Source organism: Equus przewalskii, chromosome 3 (assembly GCF_037783145.1).
Source record: "Equus przewalskii isolate Varuska chromosome 3, EquPr2, whole genome shotgun sequence".
NCBI lineage: Eukaryota > Metazoa > Chordata > Mammalia > Perissodactyla > Equidae > Equus > Equus przewalskii.
This window is the reverse complement of record NC_091833.1, coordinates 99,515,263-99,538,118: the sequence shown is the minus strand read 5'-3', so window position 1 is coordinate 99,538,118 and position 22,856 is coordinate 99,515,263. Positions and strand designations below refer to the sequence as shown.

The 22,856-nt window shown below is 39.8% G+C and overlaps 1 protein-coding gene and 1 long non-coding RNA gene across 3 annotated transcripts in view; one reads left to right on the top strand and one right to left on the bottom strand.

Moving 5' to 3' along the window:
* Positions 1–1,379: 1,379 nt before the first annotated feature.
* LOC103546881 (uncharacterized) lies at positions 1,380–4,665 on the bottom strand. Its single transcript, XR_543792.2, has 2 exons — positions 4,501–4,665; positions 1,380–2,363 (listed from the first exon to the last, which is right to left on the bottom strand). It is a non-coding gene; the product is annotated as an uncharacterized lncRNA (long non-coding RNA).
* A 62-nt stretch (positions 4,666–4,727) lies between these two features.
* The window catches only part of ZCCHC4 (zinc finger CCHC-type containing 4), a 43,083-nt gene continuing 24,954 nt past the window's right edge, over positions 4,728–22,856 (top strand). The window contains exons 1-5 of one of the 2 annotated variants that reach the window (XM_008513783.2): positions 4,728–4,890; positions 5,679–5,797; positions 6,524–6,606; positions 18,263–18,538; positions 18,991–19,071. In XM_008513783.2, coding sequence (XP_008512005.2) covers positions 4,764–4,890; positions 5,679–5,797; positions 6,524–6,606; positions 18,263–18,538; positions 18,991–19,071 — 686 coding nt within the window. In that variant the 5' untranslated portion in view covers positions 4,728–4,763. The remainder of the gene's footprint in view (positions 4,891–5,678; positions 5,798–6,523; positions 6,607–18,262; positions 18,539–18,990; positions 19,072–22,856) is intronic. The other variant, XM_008513784.2, reaches the window with a different exon arrangement.

The window sequence follows — 22,856 nt, the reverse complement described above, 5'->3', positions numbered from 1 at the left end:
CCCATCTCCAGCCATGTTGTCACAGTTAAGGCTTCTGAGGGGTGGGCAGAGGTTTGCTGAGCTTTACTCTCAGAAATTAAAGCAGAGGGAGGACGAAAGGAGCTCCACAAGTGTCTCAGTCAGCTCGGGCGGCTGTAGCGGAGCGCCACAGAGCGGGCGGCTTCAACAACTGAAAGTCGTTTCTCACAGCTCTGGAGAATGAGTAGTCCAAGATCACGGTGCTGGCAGATTCGGCTCCTGGCTCCTGGCTCGTGGATGGCCACCTTCTTCCTGTGTTTCAAATGGCAGAGAGAGAGAGAGAGAGAGAGAGAGAGAGAGAGAGAAAGCTCTGGTGTCTCTTCCTCTTCTTATAAGGACACTAATCCCATTATGGAGGCCCACCCTCATGACCTCATCTAAACCTGATTACCTTACAAAGTTCCCCCCTCCAATACCATCACATTGGGGGTTAGAGCTCCAACATATGACCTTTTGGGGGAATACAATTCAGTCTGTTGCTGTGACTCTGTCAGCACGGGAGTCAGGATGCAGAACCAGAAAGCAGAGTCTGCCACGGTAAAGTCTTCGTAGGGGTCTATTGTTACTGGTCATCTCCCCTGACAGTTTTCCCCTTAAAGAGAAGGAGGTGCTCACTTTGAGGCAAAAGGCATCTGGGGAGACTGGGTTCCACTGCCAGGGCCAGAAGGGACAGATGGGATGGAGGCGGGGATAGCAGGAATATTGACAGCGATTGTGGTAGGGAGAATGCAGAGCAGCATTAGCTGGTCTTGACTGGAACAGAGCTTCAAGGCATTTAAATGGACAGATACACCCATCCAATTGTTATGGCTGCAGCCACAGAGGGTTAATCGACATTCTTGGTTGTGATTGATAGAACCAAACCCATCTCAAAGTGGCTTAGGAGACAAAGGAATTTGTGATTCACGTAACTGAGAGCTTCAGGCACATCTGGATCTAGGTGCACACATGGACTCATCATACATTCCTATCTTCTAGTTCTGCTTTCCTCTTATTGGCTTCATGCTAAGGCATGTGCTCCTCAAGTTGGGGGACACACTGCCACCAGCCACTTGGTTGCCCCAGTGAAGAGTGCTTCTGTAATAGAGTGTGTCATTGGTCCCAGTTTTTCACCCCTCTCTGACCCATGTCCTTTGCCATGTAGCTCTGCAATGCTTGGCCACGTGATTTTCTTGAGCCAAAAGAATGAGGTAGAAGTGACAGTGGCAGCTCCAAGCCTAGGCCTCCAGAATTCGTCTGTTTCTCCTGGCTCTCTTGTGCTCCCACCCCTCCATAAGAAAGATGTGCCCAGACCGGCCCCCTGGTTCCAAGAGAAGTGTCTTGTCCATTAGGGCTGCTGTAACAAAATACCACAGACGGGGTAGCTTAAAACAACAGAAAAGTTTATTGCTCACAGTCCTGGAGGCTGCAGTCCAGGATCAGGGTGCCAGCAAGATCGGATGAAGGCTCCCCTTTGAGTCACAGACTTCTTGCATCCTCACATGGCAGAACGGGCTAGGGTGCTCTCTGGGGCCCCTTATAAGGGCACTAATCTCATTCATGATGGGTCTACCCTCATGACCTAATCCCCTCCCAAAGGCCCCACTTACTAACACCATCACCTTTGGGGGTTAGGATTTCAACCTATGAATTTTGGGTGGACAGGAACATTCAGCACATTGCAAGGAGGATGAGAGACACACAGAGCAGAGCTGTTATCCCAGCCAAGGTGAACCTGGACCAGCCAACCACCAGATGCATCACATATCCGAGGCAAGACTGGAGAGCCGAACCCCTCAGGCACACGACAAATCAACACTATGGATGCCACTGAGATGACAAGATCAAGGCATATTATTATTATTACAGCTGTCTTTCTCATTCATTTCAGCAGACGCCCCAAGTCACCTGCCCAAACCAAGCCAGTCCCCGTGGTTCTTCGTATCTCTCAGATGACATGGGCTCAATTTGGTGAGAGTTGGCTTCCCGGAGAAAACTGGGGTGCTCTTACAGGAGACAGAGAAGTGGGTCAGGCGTCTGCTACAAACTGCTCCTCCGGCTTCAACCACTTTCTCTGCAGGAGATTTGGGCCTTGGAGGGCTTTTACTCGATGAACAAAGTCAAGGAGCGAGACATCCTGGTCCCTACAGGAAGCTCCCCAGTCTGTCCACATCCTCTGGTGGGGGAGTCGCTGGATTCAAGCGTGTCTAGCAGCATTAGCGTCATCCTCTGTGAGACGGGGTGTTCACAGGGGTCTGTCTCAGTGCTCAGGCTTCAGGGCCTATTTTCAGCTCTGCCACTGGTTTCCTTTGAGAATCTTGCTATGTCTGTCAGCTTTTCTCTGCTCACGGATTTACTTGCACAAACTAAAAACATTGTTAGACAGTAAAATGAAACATCCATAACTTATTGCTCATGTTCATGACCACTTCAGCAAATATTCAACCTAGAGTATTTAATATATATGTCTGAATATGAGGTGAGATTTTTTTTTCTCCCCAAAATTATCCCCCAGAAAAGAAGAACTGCCTCCTTTTTGAAACCTTCAAAGTCTCTCACACTAGGGGGTGTTCTCTCATTTACCTTATTGGGATCAACCTTTGCTGGACTTTCACTGTTTGAGGAAGCTCACTTGCAAAGGCTGAAAATCCCTACTAGTGGGCTGCTTACGGAGGTCACATCCCGGAATCAGAATTATTTAAGAGAGAAGAAGAAAATACAAACTCACTAACTATTTCTGGTGGTGTGATTTCATTAATTCAATTGCAAATTTTGTAAACAAGTCTTTTAAAGATCACAAATCTTTGCCTATAAGAGATTTTTTTTAAAACAATAGAACTGTTAATGTTAATGAGAATGGGTAGTTAGGTCTTGACACAAAATTTCCAAAAATATCATCAAATATGGATCCAGAAACTTTCCTACCCAAAAGATGCAGAAGTGCAGATAATGTGTTCTGGAAACTTGTGCTGGACAACATGAAAAAGGGAACTCTTACAGTCAAAGGATGTGAGTGAAACCATTGCATGGATGTGTGTCGAGTAGAGCAATATTTCTAAATTAATATGCCATAGTATTAAATGTGTGATGTTAAATATGTTTGTGTGCCATCAATTCTCTATAAGGAGGCATTTGACTATTTCATCTACAACCGTGTGAGTGTGTATGTGTTTACTGCAGCAATACAATGTCTTGAAATTGGATAGATTGATTTCTTCCACTTTATTATTATTTTTAAAAATTGTTTTAGCTATTCTAGGTCCCTTGCCTTTCTATATAAATTTCAGAATAATATTGTCTATATCTACAAAAATCTGGCAGGGATTTCTCTTTTTTAAAGATTGGCACCTGAGCTAACAACTGTTGCCAATCTTCTTTTTTTTTTTCTGCTTTTTCTCCCCACATCCCCCCAGTACATAGTTGTATATTTTAGCTGTGGGTCCTTCTAGTTGTGGCATGTGGGATGCTGCCTCAGCACGGCCTGATGAGCAGTGCCATGTCTGTGCTCAGGATCCGAACCAGCGAAACCCTGGGCCACTGAAGCAGAGCACACGAACTTAACCACTCGGCCACGGGGCCGGCCCCATCCTGCAGGGATTTTGATAGAAATTGTGCTAAACCTGCATCTGAGCTAAACCTGGGGAGAACTGACATCTTTACCATGTTGAGTTTTCCCATCCATGAACATGGTATGTCTCTACATTTATTTAGATCTTTTTTCATCAGCATTTTGTAGTTTTCAGCATACAAGTCTGTTACATGTTTTGTTAGATCTACAGCTAAGTGTTTCATTGATTTGAGTGGTTGTAAGTGGTAGTCTGTTTTTAATTTGGGCGTTCAGGTGTTCATTGTTAGTATACAGAAGTACAATGGAGTTTTGTATGTTTATCTGATGTCCTGCAACCTTGCTGAATTCGGTTTAAACTTGAGTTATTTTTGTAGGTTCCTTGGGATTTTCTATGTAGACAATCATGTCATATGCGAATAGGTCCGGTTTCATTTCTTTCCACGTATAAATGTCAGTGGAGGGGCCAGCCTGGTGGCATAGTGGTTAAGTTTTCATGTTCTGCTTCAGTGGCCCAGGGTTCGTGACTTTGGACCCGGGTGCACACCTACACACTGCTCATCAAGCCATGTTGTGGCCAGCATCTCATATACAAAATAGGGGAAGATTGGCATGGATATTAGCTCAGGGACAATCTCCCTCAAGCTGTTAGCTCAGGGCCAATCTTTCTCACCAAAAAAAAAAAAAAAAAGAGTCAGTGGCCATGCAACTACTGTATGCAACTATAAACGTCGTCCAAAAAAACCAAAAAGTGATACATGACAGCGTGAGAGTGACTTTGAAAAAAGAGGATGGTTCCACCAACCATCTGCTGCTGAAACTATTTCTAGCTGCTGTTGGTAGTGACACCACCTTTTGGACTTCGAACCCCACCAAATCTTTGCTCTAAAGAGTCATCTCATCTCCTGGCTGTTTTCTTACCAAACGAGGGTACTTACAGTTGCTGAGGGTGCAGCAGAAAACAGGTGAGGTTCTTGCACAGGTCCAACAAACTGCCTGCGAGTCGCCCCACCCGCTGCACCGGGGGCCATTTAGGGCCAGCCCAGGGCTGGCGGGAAAGCGTTTGGGGGCGTGGCCTGCGCCCAGCAGCTGCAGCTCCTCCTAGGCGCATGGTGGCGCTGTGAGTCCGTTGTGGGTCTCGGCGACACTCTTTCTCAGTTTCCTTGGTTCGGACTGAGGCTTTCGGGACGGCGGCGGGAAGATGGCAGCCCCCAGGGACGGGCTTGGAGCCGTGGAGACAGAGGGGAACGGGGGTCGCTCGGAGAGCTCGGGAGCGGAGGTGGTGCTTTCCTCCGATCCTGCCACTCCTGCTCCGCTTTGCCCTCACGGTGGGTTCGTGTCTGGGCTCAGCCTGGCTGTGGGGCTCCGGGGGCGTGAAGGTGCCGTGGGCTTTCAGAGCTCCCGGTGTTTATCTGCCTCTCCCCCACGGTGCGTGATGCCTAGAAAACGCCCCTTTCTCGGGGCGTCGTGTTTTTCAACTTATTGAGAAACCGTTGTAGAGAGTCCTCACTGTTGTGGCTTTGGCTCCAAGGCTGTTAACATTTCTTTTTTAAGGAAGAGGCTGGGTAAGGGACTTCATGTGATTAATTCCCATTGCCCAGTACTTGGGGATTTCATTTGTTGATTTGCTATCTTTTCAATAAAAAACACTTAGGGAGAATGATAGAATGAATTCTTGCTTAGAAACCAGACCAGGTTTTTCTCTAACTTGCAGAGAGAGGGTGTGTGCGACTCTAAAAGCTCCGATTTTCTCTGAAAGGATAGCTGAGCGGGAGATGGCAAAGTGCTCGGTTCTCTGGACCCCTCCTTGTTTTAGTCTCAGGACCCAGGTCCTTCACTCTGTAGACAGCAGTTACACTGACAATAGCAGAGACCAGTTCTCAAAAATTATTTCTTAAATATAAGAAATATAAGAATATATTTATATAAAAAAATAGATATATCTCTGAATGTTGTGACTGAGAGAAAAGGAAAAATGTTTTTTGAACAAAGTAGTGGATTTAATTTTGACAAATTGTGCATAAGACTAAAACAAGTTTTATTTAAGGGCGGTGAAAACTAGGAACTTGATGTAGATGACTATCGTTTGACATGTTTTTTCCTCCTCTGGAACTAGGACCCACTCTTCTGTTTGTAAAGGTGAGCCAAGGGAGAGAAGGAACGCGGAGGTTTTATGCCTGCTCAGCCTGTAGAGATAGAAAAGACTGTAATTTTTTTCAATGGGAAGATGAAAAGGTATATGAACTTTTTGGATATATGTTTTTTCCTTTTTGATGTTTGTGACATTTTATTGAGAAGTTCTAAACCAATAAAAACTCTGTAGTATGAGCATTAGATAAGTCGAGTCTGTTAAGAGAGGTGAAGATAACATGTTTTTTGGTTTGAGAGACCGGAGTTTATACTTACTCTGAACTTGCCCTGTTTACCAATGTCTTAAACTACTGTGGTGGCTAATCCATCGTTTGCAAATACAGATTTCTCCCAGGGAGTCTAGTCTAGATCATTCCAGGAAGTGTTTTAGAAGAACACTCTTCTTGAACATTTGCTTTGAACATCCTTTATACAGCCACTGGATGACCAGTGAAGGCACTTAGAGTTATGAGCTTGGTATCCATTTGGACTCAGCCCCAATTGAAGTTTCTGAAAGTTTTGACTAGAAAATTGCCGGCTTTGTTAGGTGTGTTGGAAAACAGCCTTGTACACCACTCTTCTGCAGACCCGTTAAGATCACCACTTGTCAGGTGATCTCTCAGTGGTTTAATATGTTGGGCATTGCTTCAAACTGCTCTAGAATTTTCGCAGTTCAGTGTGTTTTGTTTTGTTTTCCCCTGAAATGAATGCTTGTTTACAACATTGAGCTGCTTGAATTTCTGGCTTTTTGATGTCAGAATGTGAAACCAGTTTTTCTAAGGTGGTAGCAAGTTTGATGGTTTATTAAGTGGGTTTTTTATTCTCTTTCAGTTGTCAGGAGCGAGACTTGCTGCCCGAGAAGCTTACAACCGAAGATGTCAGCCTCCTCTCTCCCGAATGCAGTGTGTGGAAAGGTACTGATGCGGTGGCGTTTTTATTTATTATTTTTTGTTGTATTTTTTCCTGTGCCTTTAAATTTAATTTACTTTAAAAGTTTTATTGTGGTAAAAGATGTATAACAAAATTTGCCATTTTAGTGATTTTTAACTGTACAGTTCAGTGGCGTTCATTACATTCACAGTGTTGTGCAATCATCGTGACTGTGTATTTCCAAAACTTTTTCATCACCCCAAACAGAAAATCTATGACCATTAAGCAATAATTCCCCATTCCACCTCTTCCCAAACCCTGGTAACCTCTGCCATACTTTTTGTCTCTGTGAATTTAACTCTTCTAAGTACATCATATAAGTGGAATCATACAATATTTGTCCTTTCGTGTCTGGCTTATTTCATGCAGCATAATGTTTTCAAGGCTTATGCATGTTGTAGCATGTATCTTAACTTCATACTTTTGTGGCTCAATAATATTCCATTGTATGTATTTACTATGTTTTGTTTATCCTTTCATCCATCAGTGGACAGTTGGGTTGTTTCCACTTTTTGGCTGTTGTGAATAACGCTACAGTGAACATTGGCATACAAATATTTCTTTGAGTTCCTGTTTTCAGTTATTTTGGGTATATACCTAAAAGTGTGGAATTATTGAATCGTGGTAATTCCGTGTTTGGTTTCTTGAGGAACCACCAAATTGTTTTTCACAGTGACAACACCGTTTTGCATTCCCATCAGCAATGTATGAGGCTTTCAATTTCTCTATATCCTTGACAACACTTGTTGTTTTCTGGGGGTTTTTTTTGAGGAAGATCAGCCCTGAGCTAACATCTGCCACTAATTCTCCTCTTTTTGCTGAGGAAGACTGGCCCTGAGCTAACGTCCGTGCCCATTTTACTCTGCTTTATATGTGGGATGCCTGCCACGGCATGGCTTGCCAGGCAGTGTGTAGGTTTACACCTAGGGTCCAAACTGGTGAACCTGGGGACACTGAAGCAGAACGTGCGAACTTAACTGCTGCGCCACTGGGACAGCCCCTGTTTTCTGTTTTTTGATTATGGCCATCCTAGTAGTTGTGAATTGGTATGTCACTTCACATGTGGTGTTCATTTTTATTTCTCTTATTACTGGTAACGTAGATCATCTTTTCATGTACTTATTGACCACTTGTACATCTTCTTTGGAGAAATGTCTGTTCAGTTCCTTTGTCCATTTTTAATAGAGTGTTGTGTGTCTTTTTGTTGTTGAGTCTCAGGAAGTCTTTATACGTTCTTGTTATTGCATCGTTATCAGATATATGACTTGCAGATATTTTCTCCAATTATGACAGATTGTCTTTTCACTTTCTTGATGATGTCCTTTGATGCACAAGAGTTCTTAATTTTGATGAAGCTCAGCTTATCAATTCTTTCTTTTGTTGCTTGTGCTTTTGGTGACATAGCTAAGAATCCATTGCCAAATCCAATGTCATGAAGATTTACTGTAATATTTCTAGTTTGAAATACTAAAAGAACCAAAACATTCTTTAAAAGCTGCATTGTAAATGTTTTATTGGGTGAATGGAAATTGAGTGATAGATTTAATTCTTTGGCAAACCTGTGTAAAGAATTCATTCCCCTCCTGTGTCTTGATGTTGTGCTCTATGTTCTGGGAGAAGCTTTTTAAAAAGCCCCTGCTCCGCGTTGCAGATGACAAAAAGGTTTTCACTCTCGAGGCAATTCCTTCTGGCTGCCTGGGCTGCTGTGTTCGGAAGGGTTCTGAGGTCTTATTCAGGCTAAGTGGGAAGGAGTAGTGGGCTCTATTCGATGTCTTTCTTGAGTTTCTTGGTAGATTTTAAGGTCCTTTGATGGAGGAGACTTTTCTTAATAACTTGATTGCCCCTTAATCGAAGTACTTAATCAGTGTTGTCTACTTACTGTATGGGAATTCAGTCAACAACAAAAAATGTTGAAAAGGGAATTAATGTAAATTGAGTGCTACTGTGAGCTAGGCACTGTACTAGACATTTCATGTGAGGTACTGTTCAGTCCTTCCGAGTAGTTTACTTAGGTGAGAAAATTGAGGTGTGGAGAAGTTGAGTAACTTCATCGAGTTCTTACTACTAGAATGACTTAGCTGTGACTCAAACTTATGCTTCTCTGATTCTAAAATGTTATTTTTATTTATGTATTTATTTTTGCTTGAGGAAGATCGTCATCTGTGCCAGTCTTCCTCTGTTTTGTATGAGGGTTGCTGCCACAGCACGGCCGCCAACGAGTGGTGTAGCTCCATGCTGAGGAACTGAACCCGGGCCGCCGAAGTGGAGTGTGGCAAACGTAACCACTAGGCCATGGGGCCAGCCCCTCTAAAATGTTATTTTTAAACATAAAAGATAGTAATATGTGATGTGTAATGATTTTATTTAAGGAGATAAAACATAAAGAATTATATAGAGATATATCCTAATAAAATTATCATAATGAGATAAAATAGAATGTTGAAGATTCAGAAAGTAGAAGAACATCACTCCTGGTTTTCCCTTTGAACCCCCTCACCTTGGTTATTTGGTAGTATGTGTTTTGGCCTTTTTTCCTATGCCTAGGTTTGTTTGTTTTACAAGGTTATAGTCATAACATGTACATAGTTTTGTACTTTGCTGTATTTACTTTTATCTGATAAATGTGTTTTTCGTGTTATTACTTAAGGATATTGGTGATTCAATTAAACTCTATAAGAAAATCTAGGTGATCTTGTTTCCTTGCATAATAAAATTTTAGTCTGGAGCTAAACCACTGTCTTGTTGTTGTACTGCCAGAGTATGATTTTTTGATAATAGGAATATATATTTTTTTGGTGAGGAAGATTGGCCCTGAGCCAACATCTGTAGCCAGTCTCCCTCTTTTTGCTTGAGAAAGATTGTCATTAAGCTACCATCTGTGACAGTCTTCCTCTATTTTATGTGGGACGCTGCCACAGGGTGACTTGACAAGCAGTGCTAGGTCCGTGCCCAGGATCCTAACCTGTGAACCCTGGGCTGCTGAAGTGCGAGGTGTGAACTTAACCACTATGCTACCGGGCGGCCCTGATAATAATGAATTTTTGAAATTCATATTTCATGCTAATTATAATATGAAAGAACTGGCTAAAATATGAAGTCTTAAAGAATTTTCAAAAACTTATATGTTTGGGCTGCTTAGAGGTGTCACCTTACAGAATCAGAATTATTTAAAAGAGAAAAAGAAAGCAGAGATTTAGTAAGACTTGGGGGCCATAATTTCTTGTGTTATCTAATTATCTAGTTATCTGTTATCTAGTGCTGGTTCTTGAGAGCATGTCTTAAAAATAATTTTCAACATCTTAAATCCTCTGTGACCCATAACCTTGGATTTTGTTGCCCAAGCCTCCATCCAACCGTTCCTCCCTCCAATCGTTTATTCATTCTTGGTTGAGGGCTCAGAAAGAACTGAAATGGTAGTACTGGAGTTGAGATATATTTAAAGATTACACAGTGCGAAGAAGAATATGTTAAGTGTCAACAGTATTCCTAGACAAGACCGAGTGCTCTGGGAAGTCAGACGCATTACAGCTGACTCGTGCCTTAGCTGCTCAATACAGTTTAAGGACATGGTGTTTGAACAGGTTTTAGAGGATGAGTAGAAGTTTAAGCTTTTTGAAATACAGTATAATTGATTTCATTGCATCACTTTGTAATTGATGCTCTTTATGATTTCTTATATGCTGTCTAAGGAGTGAAAAGTTTGAAATCAGTCGTTCCTCTAAAAATCTAAAATTTTGACTTTTTAAAATCAAAGGCTTACTAAGTTACCTAGTCTGTGTTATTAATTGTTTTGTTAGTGTGTCTTCAGCTTAAGACTAGCAGTTCATTCTTGTGTGTAAATGGATCTATGGCTGATGCACTGTTACTTGAGATTGTATTTATTTTCTAATTTAACTTTATACAACTCATTTATAAGTTATTTTATTAAATAATACTATATGTAAAAGTATTAAAATGCATTTAAACATTACACCTATTCTGTAAAGCAAACCTTTCATCTGTTATTGTGGAGTAATAATAGCTTTTTATTGACTAATTTGTTTTTGAAATTGTTAGAAAGGAAAGATGGTAGCTAACAAGATAAACTGACTTTTGTTACTTGATTTTTATTACGGAACTGGCTGTGCTGCACAGATTTCTAGGTTCTGCAGAATAGGATTTGATAGTCCTTTTTCTAATCCCAGTCTTTGAACCATGCTTTAAATTTCATGTGTTCAGTTGACAGATTTACATTTTATGCCTGAGATTTGACTTTTCTTGTAGTGTTTAGCTGCCTGTTATGCCCTAAAATGTGTTATTCTATCATGTAGTATGTTGGCACCCTTATTGTGACCTGTGAAGTCTTAAGAAAGATATATTTTAATGCTAAAATCAGCATTAATGTATGTGTATCCCAATAGTTTTGTTTAGTTGATATTTCATTTGGTTGTTTTTTCAAGAGCTCATTTAAACTCAGATTTCCAACGTCTGCTATTAGGGAAATGGCATGCACATAATTTGTCTGCTCCAGGAAAGGCAAATGGAACATCAAATGGAGATCAATAAAAATGACATTTCAAAATACTAGCCTGCAATTGTGAATCCTGCGGAGCCACGCGGCAGAATGAATTTCTTCTCCCCCCGGGGGTGTGGAGTAAGAATGAATGAGGAGGGAGCTCTGAGTAACCCTCAGCTCTTGATAGTCTCGTGTTCTTCCTCCCAAACCTTTAAAAAGACCTTGTGTCTGAATGTTAAATTTAAAACAGTATGCTTGAATGATTATGATGTGATTTTGAATAGAGAGAAGTATGCGAAAGATCTCAGTTTTTCTTTTGTCAAGAGAAGCTTAATAAACTAGCAATAAAGCTTTCTGAAAGAATTTCACCAAGGCACAAAGATATTTAAGTGACGGTTCATTTAACAGTGTTCTTTTCTTTCTTTTAAAAATAATTAAACTGAGTGCCTTAAGATAGTCCAATGTGGTGGGTGAGTTGTGACAACCGCCCCTCTTTGCTTTGAATTTTCTTTCATCTCTTCCTGGTGATTTTGCGGCTTCTCCTGCCTTGAGTTGGCACCGCTTGGTGTGTGATAGGCAGTCCTTTTGACTGTATTTAAGTAGCAGAACCTGACACAGCTTCGTTTTGGGGATCTTCTTTCTCTTTTTTCCTGTAAAGTCCTTGATTGTTGTCGTCGTTCTTTCAGCCACGAGTGTTTACTTGTTTAATATCAAACGTACGCCCCGTTGCTGTGTTTGGTGCCTGACCGCACGTGCGGGAGCTCTGTGTTTCAGGACTGAGTCATAGGTGCTGGCAGTGGGACTGCCTGTGGTTCCAGTGGCGCCCAGTGCTGCACTGAAGAGACGACAGCATGAGGACCTAGGGCCGAGTTTGCCCATGGGTGGACACACATCTATGTCATGACCTCTGTTTGGCTGACGGCATTTATAAGTCACATCTCAATGTTGTAGATGCTAAAATGTGAAAAAATATGCATCCTCGAAGTTATGAAATAGAGTGGTTAGATTTTGCTTTGTGATCCAGTCTGACAGGCTTTCTTTTAAGGGGCGATTTTAGCCTGTTTTCATAGTGGATGTAACAGATATGCTGGGTCCTAGTTTTACTGTCTTATTTTATACTTTCTGTTTTTACTGCTTCTTTTTGTTCTCTTTCACTATATGGTCTGTGTTTTCTTTGCTTTTCTTTTTCTAATGTGTGTTTCTTCTATGTTTCTGTTCTAATGGTTCACTTTGTAACTTTTTATACTATATTTAATCCTTTTTTTTAGTCTTCATCTAAAAATGAGAAATGAACTTAGCATATTTCTTCTTTCTATCTTTTTCCTTGTCTACAATCACTATCCAATTTTAGTTGGTTATTTCTTTTTAGGGTTAATCTTTATGCCTTTGAATATTGCTTACAGTACGTTTACTTGTTTTTTTAGTTTTAAATTACTTATTTTGGGCTGTGACTCTAAAACAGGAGAGAATCAGTATACCTACACTATATTCCACTTTCTCTTCCTATTCCCCATCAGCTTAATTTGGATTTATAACCGTAACCATAATACCCATATTTGTTTCTGTTTTTATGCTGTAATTAAGTGGATTCAGTGCTTACTGACAGCCCCTTGGCTGTAGTCTCTTCACTCATCTCCTATTTGGTTGAAATTCATCTTCTAGCAATTTTTATTTTTTACATTAAAATCTTTTATTAACCAAAAATTTTTAAATCAAAATTTGTACGTGGCTAATGTATGATTCCCATTATATGAGATGTCTGGAATGGGCAAATATATAGAGATAGAAAGTATATTAGTTGGGCCGGCCCCGTGGCCGAGCAGTTAAGTTCGTGTGCTGTGCTTCATTGGCCCGGGGTTTCACCGGTGTGAATCCTGGGCTTGGACATGACGCTGCTCATCAAGCTATGCTGAGGTGGTATCCCACGTGCCACAACTAGAAGGACCTACAACTGAAATATACAGCTATGTACTGCGGGGGCTTTGGGGAGAAGCAGCAGCAAAAAAAAAAAAAGAAGATTGGCAACAGATGTTAGCTCAGGTGCCAATCTTTAAAAAAAAGAAAGTATATTAGTGGTTTCTAGAGGCTGGGGGTAGGGGGAAATGGGGAGTGACTGCTAATGGGTACCAGGTTTCTTTCTGAGGTGATGAAAATGTTCTGGAATTAGATTGGGGTTGATGTTTGCACAACTTCATGAATATTCTAAAAACTACTGAATTGTACACTTTAAAAGGGTGATTGTGGTGTGTGAATTAAATCTCAATTAAAAAAAAATCTCTATGTGGTAAAAACCCAAATAATTCTGTGCGGTTTTATAAAGAACTGCACTCCTGTCTCCACCTATGCGTATAAGGAAGACAGTATGAAGAATCTGCTACACCACACCCAGCTTCAATTATCAACATGAGGCGAATTTTATTTCACTTATTCCCTCTACCCAGACCTTCAGTCTAGACATTATATAATTTTATCCATGAATACTTCTCTATGTATCTCAAAAGATAAAGCCTTTTTTTTAAAAAAAAAAAACATAGTTGCAATACTGTTAAAATACCTAAAAAAATAAACATTTCTTTGATATTATGTAACATGCAGTTAGTATTCATATTTCTCTGATTAGCCCATAAATTCTCTTTTATAATTGGTTTTTGCAAATCAGGATCCAAACAGGGCTCACATATTGTAGTTGGTTCATATTATTATTATTATTTTTTTAAAGGTGAGAAAGGATAAGCCTGTCTACACAGGGTGCCTCTAAGGTTTTTTTTTTTTTAAAGATTTTATTTATTTATTTATTTTTTCCTTTTTCTCCCCAAAGCCCCCCAGTACATAGTTGTATATTCTTCGTTGTGGGTCCTTCTAGTTGTGGCATGTGGGACGCTGCCTCAGCGTGGTTTGATGAGCAGTGCCATGTCCGCGCCCAGGATTCGAACCAATGAAACACTGGGCGGCCTGCAGCGGAGCCTGTGAACTTAACCACTTGGCCACGGGGCCAGCCCTGGTTCATATTATTAATCTTTTGTTTGTTGAAAAAGCAGAGCCATTTGTCCTATAGAATTTCCCACATTCTGGATTTGGTTGACCACATTCCGTAATGTTGTGCAACATTTATTCTATTCTCTGTATTTATTGTAAAGTAGAGGTGTCATCAGACTCAAGTTCAGTTCTGGGGCCAAGACTCTTTTTTAAATGGTAGGGTGTATTTCCTTTTGTATCACATTAAAAGATAGATAATGTCTTCTTCACTCTGTGATATTAAGATTGATCATGTGTTGAGGTATAAGCCAGCCAGTTGTTAACAATACAATTAATTTTGTATATTAATATTTTATCCTGCAATCTTGATTAGCTTACTTATTAGTTCTGGCAGCTTTTTTGAAGATTTCCTTAGGACTTTCTACATACATGATCATGTTGTCTGTAAATAAAGAAGTTTTAATGTTTCCTTTCTAATCCATGCCTTTTATTTCTTTTTCTTGCCTTATTAAAGTGGCTAGAATCCCCAGTCAATGTTGAATAGAAATGGTGGGAGTAAAGGTCCTTGCTGAGTCCCAGACTTAGGAGGAATACATTCAGTCTTTTATCAGTATAGTGTTAGCTATTGGTTTTTCTTAGATGCCCTTTATCAGGTTGCAGAAGTTCCCATCTATTCCTTCTATGTTTTTTGAGAATCTTTTTCATGAATGAATGTTTGATTTTGTCAAGTGCTTTTTCCTGCATTTAATGAGATGATCACTTTTTTAAGATTGTTAATATGGTGAATTGTGTTGATTGAATTCAAACGTTGACACAACCTTGCATTCCTGGGATAAATTACACTTGGTCATCATGTAACCAGTGTGTATTGTGGTTTTGATTTGCTAAAATTTTGTAATGATTTTGAGTTTGTGTTCATGAGGTATATTGGTCTTTAGTTTTCTTATAATTTTTTTTCTGGTTTTGCTATTGGAGTAATGCTGGCCTAATCAAATGAATGGGGAACTGTACCTTCCTCTTCAGTGTTCTAGAAGAATTTGTGTAGACGTGGTATTGCTCCACTGTCTTCTTTCTTGCATTGTTTCCAGTGAGAAATCTGCTATCATTCTTATCTTTGTTCCTCTGTACATATCTTTTTTCCCTTTGGTCTCTTTTTAAGATTTTCTCTTTTTCACTGATACTGAATAATTTTTTTATGATGCATCTTGTAGTTTTCTTCATGTTTCTTGTGGTTGAGGTTCTCTAGGCTTCTTGCATCTTTTGATGTAATTTTGGAGAATTTCAGCCATTACTTTTCCAAAATTTTTTCTGTCCACTCCTTTTGGGGCGTCCAGTTTCATGTATTTAGGCCTGTCAGTGTTTCTTTTTGGATAGTTTCTGAGGCCATGACTTCATGTCACCATTTTTTTTTCTGTAGTATCTGAACTGCTGTTAATCCCATCTAGGATGTTTTTTGTTTCAGACAATTAAAAGAGAAATCTTTATAGGTTTGATTTGGGTGTTTTTAGTACTTTCCATGTTTTTACTTAACAGCCTTAGGTTCTTGTCTACTTCCTTAAACATATGGAATGTAGTTACAATAAATGGCTTTACTCTCTCTGTCTACTGATTGTATCATCTCTGTCATTTCTGAGTCAGCTCGAATTGATTGATCTTTTTTCCTAATCATGGGTCACGTTTTCCTGTTTCTTTGCATCCCTGGAAATATTTGATTCAGTGCTGGCAGTGTCAGTTTTACCTTGTTGTACACTGGATATTTTTTATTCCTTTACATATTTTTGAGCTTTGTTCTGGGACACAGTTAAGTTACTTGGCTGTAGTTTGATGCTCTTGAGCAGGATTTGGCAAACTACAGCCTGCAGGCCGAATCTGGCCATGCCTGTTCACGTACAGTTGGTTTGTGGTTGCTTTTGTGCTGACAGAAAAGTGTGGCAGAGAGACCGGATGGCCTACCAGGCTCAAAATATTTACTGTCTGATCCTTTACAGAAAAGGTTTCTTGTCTCTTGCTTTTTTTTTCCCCCCAAAGATTTTGTTTTTCCTTTTTTTCTCCCAAAGACCCCCAGTACATAGTTGTGTATTTTTAGTTGTAGGTCCTTCTAGTTGTGGCATGTGGGACGCCACCTCAGTGTGGCTCGATGAGTGGTGCCACATCCGCACCCAGGATTCGAACCTACGAAACACTGGGCCGCCTGCAGTGGAGCACGCAAACTTAACCACTCGGCCATGGGGCTGGCCCCTGTTGTCTCTTGCTTTTGCAGGCTTATCTTTAGGCTTTTGGGCTGGACCAGAGCAGCCTTTGGGGTGGGGCTAATTGCTCCCCACTCCTGAGGCAGTGCTCAGAAGAGCGTGCTACCGATGCTTGTGTTCTAGGAGGTTTCTCACTCTGGCTCGTCAGTAGACAACCATTCTGTGCCCTGTGTGTGTATCCAGCGATTGTTCCGCCTGCTCCTTTTCAGTGGTTCTCTCCCTCGCTGTGGGTAGATCTTCACACATGTGTGCTGATCAGTGCTCTGCTGAAGACTTGAGGGAAATCATAGCATCATGGAGCTCTCTCTCTCTAAGCGTCCCATTTTCAGTTCTGTGTCCTCCACTTCTATTCTCCAGTCCTCTGCCCTGTGAACTCCAGCCGCCCTGGCCTCCACGAATTCTCAGCTCTACCTCATCAACTCATCAAGCTCTGTTTGGGATCTCCGTCTCTGTGCTGCCTGCTCTCCACAGGCAGTAAGCTGGGCAGTTGTACCACTCACTCATCTGTGCCTTTCTCTTATCCTTCACTATTCGGGCTGCCACTCGTCCAGTGTCTTGAAACTGTGGTTTCATATATTTTGTGTGTTGAAAAAATTCTTTGAGGGCCAGAGTGGCAAATCTGGTTCCTGTTACTCTATCATGGCTGGATGTGGAAGTCTTCAACACTTAACATTTAATAAGGAAAGGTAATAGTAGTGATTCAGTGTTTCTCTTGCTGAAGAGTGTACTGGTTTTTTCCATTTGCATTTCATGTCTTAGGGGCCCTTTTATCTACTGACATTCTTACTTTGAATTACTATAAAAGTTTCTTCAAATATCACTCTCCTTTTTCTTTACAGTCATAGATAAAGCTGTCAAAAGAACAGTTATCAAAGAAATAGAAACATTTAAATTACTGGCATGATAAGCTTATTTCTTGCTGTGGCCATTCAGAATATCTATCTGTCACTGCCTTGGGTGCTCTGAAGTGAAGCTGTGCTTGGATATAAAAAGTTTTAAAACCCACTTTGATTCTATGTGAAGTTCACAGTTTTTAAAGTGCAGTTCCAGAGTTTAGTTCAGTAGAAATCGTATGACTCATCTCCAGAAACGAGAACCCTTTAGTGCGCTCTCACATGCTTGGAGTTAGACATTTCTGACCCACTGGGAGCCTGATAATCTTATTTATTTTTCTTTTGTTTTTTCACTCTGATTTCATAGCTGGTATGTTTTTAAAACATACTAACCATGATTGTTTTCTTTCTTTAATAATTTCTTATAAAATGAAAAAAAACCACCTAAAGTGGCAAGTTTGAAGTCAGATACTATAAAGAGGACTTGAAAGAGATCTAGTGGGATATCCAGTACAGTTTTATTTCCAGGCTGTGAATATTATCTTGCTGTGCTGGGCATGAGCTTCTTAGAACTGCCTCCAATCAGTAGTGCTGAGAATAGAGGGACCTTGTAGGAATGGTTTTTCTTTTAGGAGGTAGTTTTTCTTGCTAAGTATGCCATAAGAACTTGAAGAATGATTTTAATTTCTCATCTTAAAATGACCGTCTTATTGAGCCAGACTGTTTAACACTTGAAAGTTAGAACACATGGATTTGTCAGTGAATTTAAACGTGTTCGTAGTCTCCATTACCCCTAAGTTGTTTGAGTAATATATTATATTCACATTGTAAATGGGTATTGATCTTCATTCAGTGACTAAATTGGAGCATCTCAATTCTCATGAAATTGCTGATTCTCTTCCACTTTGTAGGTATGCAGCCAGACATAAATTCCAGCCAACATTCCACAGATTTTCTTACCTTTGCTTCTTTATGCAGTATTCTTTAGGAAGTCGTAATGCTTTTTGGATACCAAAAAGAGCATGTTAATTGTCTTTAAAACAACAAACTTAATATATATTCCTTTGTGTTTTATTCTGCCTTGAAGGTACTTGAAGTTTATTGAGTTGCCCTTGTCTCAGAGGAAGTTTTGTCAAAGATGTCAGCAGTTGCTCTTACCAGACGACTGGGAGAAGCATGGTGAACATCAGGTAGTGGGTGATGTTTCCCTCACTCAGTTAAAAAGGCCCAGTCGACTCCTGTATCCACTGGAAAACAAGAAGACAAATGCCCAGTATTTGTTTGCTGATAGGAGCTGTCAGTTCTTGGTAGACCTACTTTCTACCCTTGGATTCAGAAGAGTACTGTGTGTTGGAACACCAAGGTATGTTACATGATTGTTTAAAAACTTCTCCCCAGCACCACTATGTAAACTGTAAAAAAAATTTATCACGTAGTTATTTACTATGTGCAGAGTACAGCATGAAGCTTTGAGTATACAAAGGAAGTATAAAGTATGGTCCCTCTCTTAAGGAGTTGGCGATTTATATTACATTTGAGAGGAATCTGTATAGATTTCTGATATATGATAGGAGATTCTTTCTGATTTGATTCCTAAATTGTTTATGATTTTAGACTTCTCTGTTTCAGATAAGTTCTACCCTTTTAAAAATATTTGCAAAGTGGAGACCTTGCTTATGTCTGCCAAATTCTCTTCAGTGTTTCATTGAAATATTAGAAATACCAGGAGAACCTTGATGGAGTTTTTTGTTTGCTTGCTTATTGTCTATGGCAGTTGTAATTTCTTATTAAATTTGCTTTCACTGATTGCTTTAGGTTGCATGAGCTGATCAGGTTGAAAGCATCAGGTGACAAGAAGTCTAACATTAAAAGCCTTTTGTTGGATATTGATTTTCGGTAGGTTTACAAAATATAATATTTGTTCTCCTTCATTGTCTCCTTTTCTTTTTAATGCTTTTCTCTTCTTAATTGTTTATTACCTGTTACAAGCCTTTAATTAACATTTAGAAATAATAATTGGTTATAAGGCACCTTTGTCGTCATAAACTCGACATGTAATCTTCCCTGTTTCAAAAGGGGGCAGTCAATTTCTCTTTTTGCTGGTATGCTTCCTAAATTTTTTCTTTGAATGTGTCTAGTTGTCTTTGGTTTATAATTTAGACATAAATTCCTATTGAGTAAAATTTCATCTCATATTGCTTATTTTTCAAAGATAATTCTGACCTTCCTCCAGAATTTTGTTTCATCATAATGTTTTACGTGTGATAGGGAATTTATTTTAATATAATTTACCAGATGATGTATATATTGTCTTTCACTGGACATAGCCCTAACATGAAGGGAGTGCTAACTAGGGAACAGACAGGTTCCAAGGCAGAGGATTAGCAAACAGATAAGCTTTGTGGGAGAGGGTGAGAATTAAACGGCATCTGATGTGTTGAGACAAACAGAGGTGAGACAGAGGACCACACCTTGAGTCTCTCCTCTGCTGGTAATTTAGAAGATACAGACTTTTGATTTATAACACAGCATGGCAAATATGTCCATCTACACTCTCTGTGATTCTGTAAATTTGAAAACTCTTCCTAGTTTCTGTAATCGTTTGAATTCCAGGCATTCATAGTGAGTCTGTAAGACACATGTTCTTAGTTATCTTTTACTTGTTCCTGAATGTATTGAAGGAATCAGGCATTGTGTTTCTTTTTATTTAATCTGATAGAGTCTCTTTGGGCAATATTCCAATATTTGTTGGAGAGAATCTATGAAATTACGTATGCTTTTTCTTTCTAAAAACAAGGCAGACAGATTTTTAAAGTGAAATAGCTTTTACAATTTATGTTTCTTTAGATTTCCAAGTCAACTTTAGATTGTCTGACCTAAAGCAGCTACATTTCTTAGAAATAACCCACATTTTCTGTAACCACGCATCCCTTATTAACAGGACTAGCATGTTTACTAATATCTGCTTGACACGAGTGATGCTCAGCAAAATGGAATTCCATAAGTGATATAGGTTTCTTCAAGATAAACTCAATTTCTTTTTTTTAACTGAGATATAATTCACTTACAATTTACCATTTTAATGTATGTATTTCAGTGGTTTTGGGTATATTCACTATGTTTTGCAACTATCACCACTATCTAATTCTAGAATATTTCCATCACACTGAAAAGAAACCCTGTACTCATTTCCTCTGACAACCACTGATGTGCTTTCTGTCTCCATGGATTTGTATATTCTGGATGTTTTATGTAAATGTAATTATACAATATGTGACCTTTGTGTGTGGCTTCTTTCATGTAGCATAATGCTTTTAAGGTTCATCCATGTCGTAGCATATAACAGCTTCATTCTTTTTATGACTGTACAATATTCCATTGTATGGAAATAGTTTCTCTTTTTGAATATCACATTCCTTTCTAAAGTATTATTGTTAAGTTATTATAAATATATTCTTTTAAAGGTAAAAGTTTAACTTTTGGGTTCTTATAATAAGAATATTAGCAATAACTGGTATTTATTGAGTGCTTGCCACTGTCAAACTGTGTTTTAACTCGTTGGTGCTCACAATAGCCCTCTAAATAGATGCTCTTATCCTCACTTTCCAGCTGAGAAAACTGAGATACAAAGAGGTTAAATAACTTGACTAAAGTTACAGTTTAGTAATGGCCAAGTCAGGATTCAAACCTGGTCAGTCTGACTCCAAAAATTAAGTTATCCTCTGGGAAGAACTTTGCTTTTGAAAGTGTATGTAAGCCTTTCTTCTGTAGCCCGTTTCTCTCTTGTCATCCTTCTGTCTCTCTCTTTCTCTATCTGTTCCCCTGACTTGTTCCACAGAGGTTTTCAGAGGAGAATAACTGGTTTCCAGGTTATTCATATATTTAGAATAGGTACTCCTATTGGTCAGGAATCTATCACTGGAGGCCTGGAAATCCATTTATGTCAAAGACAATTTCTTGGCTCACAGCACTGGAGTCTGGGCTGTAGCAGGCTTCAGTACAGTCGGACCGTGCGCCTCACCCGTGTGGTTAGGGCTCTGTCTTTCTCTCTCCACCTCTTATTCTGTCTCCGTGTGGTGGCTTTCTTCTACAGATAGTGGCCTTCACTCTACAGAGACTTGGCTGGGGGGCAGCTTTCAGCTTACGTGGTTTCAGCTTAACTGCCCAGTGTAAAGAGGCAGTCTGTCCTGAGCACCCAGCAGTGAAACTCCAGGGAGGACTCTGCTTAGCTTGGCTGGGGTCATGTGTCCGTTCCAGAACCATCGCTGTGGCCTGGCAGGGAGCGTGCTCTGGCCAGCCCCTGATCAGCCACATGGGGTGGGTTCTTTGTAGGGAATAGGTGTTTGAAGGGGGGGCATGTAGGTGCTGGAGGGATGGAAACAGATGTCTACAACGGAATTATTCAAGGCCGCACATATCAGTTGTCAGCAGCGCTGAAATTCCTACCTTTGGCACTTTTACTTCAGTGGAAATGGTACAGTGTTGTCTTTCCAACATCTTTGAAGTTACATTAGAAATTATATAATGATTCTGATTTCATTAGAGAGAAGCTTTTTCCAAGTTAGTTGTGGTGGACTGGTTTATACACAAAGAAGCCAGAAAAAATCAGTGTTTCATATCAAAGAACTTGTTCAAATTCTGAGGATCCCTGGTTTATTTATTTTTTTCCTTTTTAAGAAAACATGATCTTTAATTTTGTCACCCAAAACATTCTGGATTTTGGCTTTTTAGGCTTTTTTATGCATATAAACATTTTAAAAGTAGAATCATAAAATATAGTCTTTTTTTCCACTCTGCTATGTTTCAGGCATATGTATTTTTTAATTGAGATATATTTCACATACATAATACAGTGGTTTTTAGTATTAATCATGAGGTTGTGCAACCATCACCACTGTCTCATTCCAGAACATTTCTGTCACCTTTGAAAGAAACACTCTCCCAAGAAGCAGTCTCCCCTCATTTCCCGGAACCTCCCCTAGCCCTTGGCTACCACTAATCTACTTTTCAGTTTCTGTGGATTTGCCTATTCTGGATATTTCCTACAAATAGAATTATACAATATAAGACCTTTAGTGTCTGGTTTCTTCACTTAGCATAATATTTTCAAAGTTCATCCATGTTGTAACATGTATCAGTACTTCATTCCTTTTTTTTTCGGAAAGATTAGCCCTGAGCTAACATCCCACCAATCCTCTTTTTGCTGAGGAAGATTGGCCCTGAGCTAACATCTGTGCCCATCTTCCTATATTTTATATGTGGGACGCCTGCCAGAGCATGGCTCGATATACAGTGCATAGGTCCGCACCCCGGTTCCAAACTGGTGAACTCCGGGCCAACGAAGTGGAAATGTGCAAACTTAACCGCTAAGTCACTGGGCTGGCCCCCTTCATTCCTTTTTATGGCTGAATAATACTGCATTGTGTAGATATGAAATTTTGTTTATCCATTCATCAGTTGATGGATATTTCAGTTGCTTCCACTTTTTGGCTATTATGAATAATACTGCTGTGAACATTTGTGTGTAAGTTTTTCTGTGAACATATGTTTTTGTATCTCTTGGGTATTGTATTAGTTTGCTAGGGCTGCCATAGCAAAATATCATAGACTGGGTGGCTTGAACAATAGAAATTTATTTTCTCACAGTTTTGGAGGCCAAAAGTTCAAGCTGTCAGTAGGTT